Genomic DNA, 9,792 nt, shown 5'->3' on the forward strand with positions numbered 1-9,792 from the left:
TCCCTGTCTATATGTTTCCACCCATAGTATGGGTTAAACTACCTGTAATTGGCCATATTTGTGAATGAACATGCATGAGTGAATTAAGGGTTTTAGAAGAGTATAGTATAAGTTGCATCATAGTAATTAGTTTGTTTTCTCTGCTATTTGTTAAAGAATAAGTGTGTTTACAATCACTAGCATTATTTTCTTGCTAATGATGAAACCCTGGTGTGAACTGTTTTTTCTTGAATAGTACACAGTCAGGTAAACTGATCATCTTGGTGGCTTAAAATTGGGCATTTACACATTCATGATCTCTAGAATAGTGGGGCTTGACTATTTGAGCATTCTTCCCATTTAGGCCATAACACAAGTGCCATGCATATCACCCTTTAGCAGGAAAGGTAAAACGGGCATGAGAAAAAGGCATTCCAAAATACTCCTGTACACTTCACATTAGTCAGTTACACAATATGATTTCAAAGTTGGAACTGGTTTAGAAAAGGTGCTTTTCCTTTTTAGAAGCATAAAAAGGTAAGAAGTATCCAAAGGGAATGGAAGGAGTGCATGATCTTCCATTCTGAAAATATCTAAAAATTACCACATTATGTTACACTAATCATTTATGTGGTTTCTAAATACAACTACTGTTTGTATTGACATCTGATGTGATAAAACAGTCTAGTCCAAATCCTATGGCCCATTTAATGAGGCTACTTTTTAAAACTATATCATTCTCCATGCACACTTTTGAAACTAGCTATACAAACCTATGCAATTATTTTTAAGAAATTCTTCCAGGTCTTAGCATCAGACAGTTCACTGAAATGTTTTTAAAATCTTTGGAAAATAAGTGATTGCAATAATCCACAGCATTATTTAACAGATATTAAGCCATTAGCTTATTCCAACGAGTACAGATGGTGCAATTTTTTTTAAATTGAATGTAAATGCAAGTCAAATTTTAAAATCATCAGTTCAAATAACTTCCCTTCTACCCTTCTTCGGTTTGATTGTCTAATTCAAATTTCAGTTACCATATATACTCGAGTACAAGTCAACCCCCTATTTTCGGTCAAAAAATCTGGAAATTTCCCTTATATCTCATGTAAAAGTCCACCCTAGTTCTTCACAGATAACAGATCAATATTTGTGAAAAAAGGTATTATCCTGTACATAAATGTTATGAGGAAAATTTTTTTCATGCTATTATGTGCTTTGATGTACAATTCTCACCAATTTGGTGCAAAAGTTTAATGTGCATCAGGTCAGAGTCAGGTGACAACCTTCCTTTGTGTGCTGCTAGGCTGAGCTCAGTACTCCTATAGCACTCGAGGAATACAGTCATATACCTTGGTGAGGTTTTGAAATTTCTTCATCATTTTGTGTAAAAATGCCCTCCAGAAAAAAAAACAAAATATACAGCAGCGTTTAAACCATGGTAATGTGCAACTTTTTGCTCAGTTTTTTTAAAATCAAGACAACATTTGGTCCCCATATTGGTTTTCAAAACCAGTTTTGTTCTGCAACTGACCATTTGTCATCTTTGTTCCTAGGCAAGACATGGACTGCATGTTTCACCAAGAGAGCGGAGACTAAAACAATTTGCATATATGGTGCTTTTACTGCATTAAAGGCAATAAAAGGTACTCCTCAAAGGAGAAATCAAGCAAAATTCAACAAAGTTATAGGAGATATTAACGGTACAAAAACTTAATCAAAAAGGGAACTCTAAAAAAGAATGATCTTAAAGAAAGTAGAAAAACCAAGAGGTTTACAGAAGAAATTCCTTGTCAGCTCACAGCATAGTCACCAACGCAGTAATGAAAATTGAGGACATAATAACCAGGACTGAAGAATGTGCTGGCGCAGAGTTCTTGGTAGATGTTCCACAGATAAGGAAGGTCAAGGCCATGGAAGGATTAACCACAGCAGATATAAAAGAATAAGCACAGGCAAGAAGATTGACACAAGTCAGGTTACAGAATGCAGAGTTTTGGATCAGCTTAATTACATGCAAAGGGCAAAGTGGAAGGTCAGTCTCAAGAACTTTGGAATTTAACACAGTTACCACTGCAAACATTCCCTGCAACTCTTTCTTCATTATTGGACTGAAGAGAGTCAACCCAGAAGGATGGGTATGGCTGTTGTATATCCAAGCCAAAGTGGAATGTGCAAGGCATCACTTCATCAACCAGTCTGTTCAGACAAAATCTGAAGGACTCTCTGTTCCTTTCCCTCATCATCGGACTGCCCTAAAGAATTTGATAATTAGGAGAGCTAAATGTAAACCCAACTGAGCATTATAATGCAAGCCATAAATTCTTCTCTGGTCAAATATTCTAAAACCAAATTTCAAAACATGAAATTAGTCAACCTGATGATAGAAAGAAGAAAACTGGAGAGCTAGTCAAGCTACTCAGTTTGTATACTCTTTATGCTGTATTAATCTGGCAATTACGGATCTCTGACTGAACTACTACTCGGATCGAGATCAAAAAATATTGCATATACACTGTCCGTTTGGGGCTGATATATCCATCGTTAGATGCAAAATTAATCTCAGCAGTGGAAATTCAAGATGTCCAAGTATGTAGGCAGTACGTGCACTAATACATACAAATTAATTACACAGTGGACTCAAGGACAATATTCCTGCTAACCTTTTTATTCTTCTGCACGAGCCAAGTTCTGTGTGTAGCAGCAATTTCCAGAACCGGAAGTCAATGATACAAACCGTGTTGGCAAACCGTGTGCAAATCCTCAGAGCAGCACGGTTTAGAGGGAATGTTGCTCAAAAGACCTTTCAGCTTTAAATAAGCTTAGAACTTTTGAACTCCATTATAACCCATGCAAAGTCAAAGCCAGTGTGAGACTGTATCTACTGGGATATTAAATGGAGTTTCTACCCAGAGTTAGGTTGGGTCCAAACTCTGGAGTAATGCAATAATTTCAGCATCACACTTGGGCATCTCACAAACCTTCAAACAGGTTTTGGTACTTCAAATAAAAAGAGAGTGTGAAATAGCTTACAAACTGAAGAAGTTTCACTTGTTGAGTTCTTAGTGATTCATTTTTCATGAACTACATTCATTATTTACTGATCTATAATATATTAAATGAACCGATTTCTAGAATTGCACAACTCTGTAAAATAGACTGAAAAGTATTTAGGAATTAGGTCAAAAAGAACTAAAATTCTCATCCCAAAGGTATTTTGTTAAAATCAGAAAATAAGGGAAGCAGGTTATCTAATTAGTCTTGGGCTAATATTAAAATTGAAGTCTGCCAAAGGAATATTATTAACAGAGTTGAATCTGACTGACCTTCATACAGAACACAAAACTAAAGAAAAACTTTACAATATATCCACAGCAGCAAAAATTCAAATCTTTCTTTATAATGAATCTCCAATTGATTCCTACTTTTTTATTCTATTAATTTCATAACATACAGAAATAATTGTTAATTCTCTAAAAATTCAGGTTTGGTATAACCTTCCGGTGAGAAAGGGTTTGGATGGTTTCCACTTCAGACTTCCAGCAACTACAATATTTTATTAAGTGGTGAGGATATTGAGAGCAGAGCTGCAGATAAAAGTCACCATTTCCAAAATACCTATTATGCCCTATTATTTTAAATATATTTTGAGGTTGTGTTATTTAAAATTAAATAGCTAAATATAAAACAAGTTTGCAAAGAAATTGAACTAGTTGGAGAACAAGAGCTTCTCTGCAACAGAGGCTGAGGAGCTAGGAAATGTAGAGGCTTAATCAATCCTCGTTAACGGATGTAAAATACACTGTGAGAAGTTCACTGAGTGAAGTAAACCAAAATAGATTTTAGGAACTAATAAAATCTTTGTTGCCATTAGGCTAAGTGCTAGTATAGAGCTCCTTATTCAAAATGGTTCCCTGATTGCAGAGGAGCTATTAGTATCTTGAGTATTGGGAGCCAAAATACTTCCTATTCTTACTTGGTCTGGCCTACTTGCGACTCCAGACCCACAGCAATGTGATTGACTTTTAACTGCCCTCTAGGCGTGGGATGGCAGTAAATGCTGCCTTGCTAGCAACACCCACATCCCATGAATAAACAGTTTTTAAAAAAGTAAAAATGTTCATTATTTCAGCGGGTTTTAAGGCAAGTGACAGTATGGCTTTCTGGAAGGTCACATTTTTAGGTTACTATTTGCTAGACAGTCTTTTGGACACTTTTCCTGAATAATTTCAGACAGCTTGGCAATTTCACACATTTCCTGCTCAAAAAACTTGTTGAAAACATTGAGATCTAATATAGCACAGAACTCCGAAGTCTACTTGGGGACCATAAAATGGAATGCAGACAGTTGTACATTTCTGCTTGAAAATGAAACCTGAAAATTATGCCTGAACTTAGCATTTTGCTGTTCTTGAGTCATGTTACTACATTCACATTAAATAAATGATCCCATTGACTACTTAGTGAAGGCTTAGGATTACAGTTTTGAAATTAACACTGTACGTTTTAATGGCTATCCCTAAAAGCAAAGCTATTCATCTGTAGTGACTCTTCTATGTTGTGGCTGTGTACACAGCTAATACTATGGTAAAATGCTGTGTGGTGATCTTCGCAAGAACCATTAGAGATATCCTGCATAAATTTACTGCCACCAAACCCCTTCCTTGCCGTTAGTATACGTACTGATGCTAAGTGGGGAAGGGTGCCCACATGACACCTTCAGGAAAAGATATAGTTAATCTTGATAAATAGTAAAGCTTGATACATAGTACTTAATAACTAGTTGTTACATTACATCTTAGATAGATGATTGTCTCTTGAGAGACATCAGGCTCATTTAAAATTACACATTGCTGCCAGTGAAACATTCTGGTATATAACTTTAGAGAGCACTGAACAAATAAAATACTGGTTAGCTCTTCCAAGAAACAGTCCTTTATATCCTCTTTGGTGAAGCTTATATGATGATATCTTTTATGACAGTGAGTTCTCCACTTCACCCTGAAACTCAGCAGGCAATACTCAACCCTGGCTAAAGATGGGTATGGTGACTCTTTCATCCTTGAAGTGAGGCTGGGTAAGGCCCAAACTGAGGCAAGAAGAAACTGAAGTACTGAGTGTGGCCAGCTGTTTTCAGATAGGGGACTCAAAACACAAAAGAGCTGCTGTTGAGCAAGCTGGGTCATGGGCCTGAACAAGTATCCGTTACAAACGGTCTTAGTTATTGGCGCCATATTTTGCAAGTTCAACTCTTGCTTCTTAGAACCTACCAGTTCCTCAGATCAAGATAATCTGGTCTGTTGTGTGTTTCTGGGTTACATGGATCCAAAAACAAAGCAAAGTAGTAAAGTCTACAAACAATACTAAAGTAGGCGATGTAATGGAATGAGACCATGGGTACTAAAAAAAAAAAAGTGGGTGCAAATGGGCAGAACAAAGCAAGACATTGGGCTCCAATAGCAAACAGTACAGTATATATTAGATGACAGGTAGTCAGCTACCAGATAACTGAAGTACAGGTGTATTTACCGTCACTGAATTCTTCACGCTTCTGCAGAAAATTAAAAATATAGAAAGCAATCCAAATTCAGTGTAAGATTCAGAACTGGCATGAGAAGCCCTCATTTTGTAGCAATCATCACTTTTTCTTGATAATCTGAATATTTACTTGGGAAAGTTTTGAATCTCATTCATTCCATCAGTCTTCATACGGTTTCTCAACATGACATGTCTGCAGTAACAAAACCTATCCATAATGAAAACATATAATTTACTTCATGCAGGATGACTCAACAAAATCTGTAGATAACATTCTACTTTTTATTGTCTTGTAGCAGGCAGAAAGTAGTGGGGGAGGAGGAGGAAAGGAAGACGTAAATACGCTTTTGTTAAAATTGTACTGTTAAAATTGTTACTGTTAAAATTGTTACTGTTAAATTCTGTTAAAATTGTACTAGCAAATGTTGGAGTAACTGACTCAGAATTCAGCTGGTAAACATATTCTGTCAGATTTAATTACAAGAGTTTAATATTTGTGCTTCTGAATATGTACATTAAGGCAAACTATAGGATTACTACCTCACAACTATGTCACAAATTAATATTTGATGTCAAGAGATGGCATCATTCCACATCAGTTGAAGGGCTTTGTATTTGACAATAGTTACTATTGGTGATTTGGTATGATGTATCGCTCAAACTGCTTTGAAGGCTTATTTGGGTCCATTGATTATATTGCACAAGTTCAAGTAACACTTCAGAATAAATTGGTAGAGCATTAGTAGGACTGGTACTACTTCAGAATTTGGGGTCAGAAAAGAAAGTAATTTGATATACTTACATACTGCTCAAGGATTCATAAGACAGTCACATTTCCTTAAAATTAAGCATCCATGAGAGACTAAACTGAAATTTGGCAATAAAAAAAAAATCACATTGTCCTACCAGACCATAGGGCTGTTCTCTCAGAGAGATAACTGGAGCTGGTTTAACCTGAGGGCCACCACACCTCAGGCAAGGAGAGTACCATCATGATAACCTCAGCCAGTGCAGTAAATGAATCTATGCTGTTGGCAACAAGCTGCATCACAACCCAGCCATTCAGCCAACTGAGTAATAGTGCTTCATCTTGTACAAACTGAACTTCGATTACTTTTGACTAGAGATGCATGTCAACAGTATAACTCTGTACTTCCTTTTTACAATACTTTAAAAACAGTGTCTAAACCTAGAGCATTAATTGTGAATAAAGCAATTTGCCCCAACCAAATAGTAGTTTGAAATAATGAGAAAAATAAAATTCAGCTCATAAAGGTGGAGAATTAAGAAAGGTAAAAAGTGTCAGAGTTGAGAGGGGTGGTAGTCTATTTTGTAGCAGCAAAATAACAAAAGTAACTTGTTGGGAAAGTGACATGGGAAGGGAAAAAGAGGAACAAATAAACTAATCATGTGGCACAAATAGGATTACAATTATTATTTGAATTACAACTACATGTCCATATACATAACAGTAGAAGATCAAGTTATTTATTATTCAACGCCTCAGCTTTGCAGTTGGAGGGAGTTATTCTATGCCTTTGGTGCTGTTGGGGCTGTACATTGAATTAGGCTGCAGCCTTCATCTTATCTAATTAAGGTTAACACAGACAAACCTCATTAGCTTGTCTTTAGACTCAAGCAACGTATGTGTTTATTCTCCGGGAAGTAAATCAAACATGACTAGGGCTGCCGTTCCTTTCAACTAAAATAGTAAAATTCAGTGTTATTTTTCCAACTAGATTATGCCACATATAGTTCAAGACATATAAAGTAACAGGAAAACATTGTGTAAATCTAGATAGATCAGCTGCAAATCAATTGAGTGTCAAGAATAAATAGAATTACAGCTGTATTGGTACCTGCAGCCTATTTTGATGTAGCTATATTGTAAATGAGATTGCTGTTTCACAGTTCTTACATAAAAACCATTCTTCCGCTTAGGCTGTACCTTGTGTTAACGACAAAGAAATAATTAGCCTTCTATTAAAATCACCAGAAGTCTGGCTCCTTTGGATCATAGCATGCAAGAATAATAGAAACATCTACCTTTACGACTAAGAATAATAGATACTTCAAAGACAAATACTGTAATACAATAATCTTAGCTCTCGTATGAAGGACTGATAGAAACCTAAAAACGAGAAAGGCAAATATTTCTTAACAACATTCATGTGTGTACGACTCCATGTGGAAAAAATCCAAACAGTCAAACCTCACTCTAAAATGCACATTTCCATAGTATGTAGATTGGTCCCTTACAAGTCAAATTCAGCACATGGTTATCATTCAGCACAGAAATACTTCCTGCACTTTTAAAATTTAGCATTCTTACACTGTTTGTGGCTTCTGTTTATTGATGATAATCACTGGAGTTAAGCTGGGTACACAAAGTTCACAAATTGAAAATCAAGGATTTAAAATGGGACTATTTTGAATTGTTTAGTCATAAACAAAACCGCACAAAAGTGTCACTGTTGTGCATCATAGACGCAACACAAACTTCCTGAACAGCACAAGCCAGGACGAAAGCTATGTGCTCCCTCTTTTACAGTGTTAACTACCAAGTAAAATAAAAGCTTTGTTTCACTAGCTCTCATCACAAGGCAGTAATATCTCAACAATGGAGAAGGCAGAGGTACCAGATGGCCAAATCAGCAAAATAACTCTATGTTGTAAATGCTTTCCATAAAAGTGCAAATATTGATAAATGCACGAAGAGCATGGAAATACAGAATTAAACTTTGATATCAGAAATGATCACTTTTGGAGGACTACAGATTACAAATTGCAGATAATGTCAGACTCCCCATGGAGTAGGCACCAAGTCGCATCACACTACAACAACATCAGAAGAATTCCCTGCAGGATGCAAGGAAAGTAGTTTAGCATTATTAATTTCCATAACAGTTAGCTATACAGTAACACTGCTAACCGTAACTCTCAGGTAAAAGGTGCGCACAGCAAAGAAAGAAAAACGTGAATACTTAGAGCTTAAATAGCTGAAACTAACAATAATCAGTGTGGGGCAAGCATTCAGGTTGAAAGCAAATTAGCTCATTGCGAAAGGATGTGGACTTTGCTTTGTTGTTTTGTGAAAATGCTAGGTATATGAAATCCACAATCCAAAAATCACTTGGCATTGCTTGTATATTGTAATAACTGGCACATGTGAAGTAGTTTAAAGTATTGGTCATTAAATCACCTGTTATATAATTGTTTTCTAAACACTTAGATTGAAGGCTCTCCTGAGGGTTGAGCCAATAACAAATATAGGTGCACATTAGGATTGTGATTAGGGGGGTGGAAGATGGAAATTGAAGAATACAAATCAGATTACCTGCATTCTAAAAGGTAGCATTTATTCCCATAATTCCTATGACTTTGATATTGGGAGTAAAAACTGAATTTAATAATGCCACAAAAGACTTAACGACGCAGTATACAAATCCCACATGTTACACATGATACTTTAAAGAAATTTGGTTTCTTCTGCTAAAGCTAGATTCCTACAACTCTCACAGAATGCACTGTTAAAAACAAATGAGCAAACAAAATTATATTTAAGTAGTTTCTAGTACAACCTCAGCACATCCAAATATGCTTTAAAGATAGTCAAGTACTTTGCAGTGTTGTCAGTGTTTTCTTTCAGGAAACACAGCATTTAATTTCTGCTTAGAGTTTCAACAAATGGCTACATAGTCAAGACCAGGTAACCTGTTTTTATGATATTGGCTAAGGAATACACATTGACTAGAACAGGGCGAGAACTGCCCTGCTCTTCGGTAAAAGAGTGCAGAAATTTCTAAAGTCCATCCCAGGGAACAGACATGGTCTGAGGTTAATATTTTATAGTACACTAAGTGTTAATAAATTCACAAGAAATATGGAATGGCAATGAAGTTGAAATGCAGAAGGTAAAAACCAAAAAATTGCAGTTCTGGAGCTCTACAGAATTGTTAAGATGCAGCCAATATCACAAGTTCTTCATGCAATAAGTTCAAATCCCAACACTCAAACACTGGTTTCAGGGGTGGCACTCCCAACAGTGCAACAATTCTCCATACTAGCGTGGCAGTCTGAATTGTGTGTTTCAGTTTTTGGAATAGAACTCTAGTGTAATAGCGCAACCTTCCGACTCTGAAAATGCTCTTCCTGAGCCATGGCTAACACCATTATTCCTCTTCCCCAATCAAATTACTTCACAATCCAAAAGCCTCCAAAAACCAAGTCTGCCAAGTATAGTTGCATTCCTTGTTTTATCAGTCAAGCTTA

General features: G+C 36.2%; 1 protein-coding gene across 1 annotated transcript in view; it reads left to right on the forward strand.

Moving 5' to 3' along the window:
* LOC109921281 (dysbindin-like) overlaps positions 1–1,699 on the forward strand; it is a 56,223-nt gene extending 54,524 nt beyond the window's left edge. Inside the window, exon 6 of the mRNA XM_048608816.1 lies at positions 1,539–1,699. Coding sequence (XP_048464773.1) covers positions 1,539–1,699 — 161 coding nt within the window. The remainder of the gene's footprint in view (positions 1–1,538) is intronic.
* The last annotated feature ends 8,093 nt before the right edge of the window (positions 1,700–9,792 follow it).

The sequence above is a fragment of the Rhincodon typus genome, chromosome 2 (genome assembly GCF_021869965.1).
Source record: "Rhincodon typus isolate 14 chromosome 2, sRhiTyp1.1, whole genome shotgun sequence".
In the NCBI taxonomy this organism is placed as follows: Eukaryota; Metazoa; Chordata; class Chondrichthyes; order Orectolobiformes; family Rhincodontidae; genus Rhincodon; species Rhincodon typus.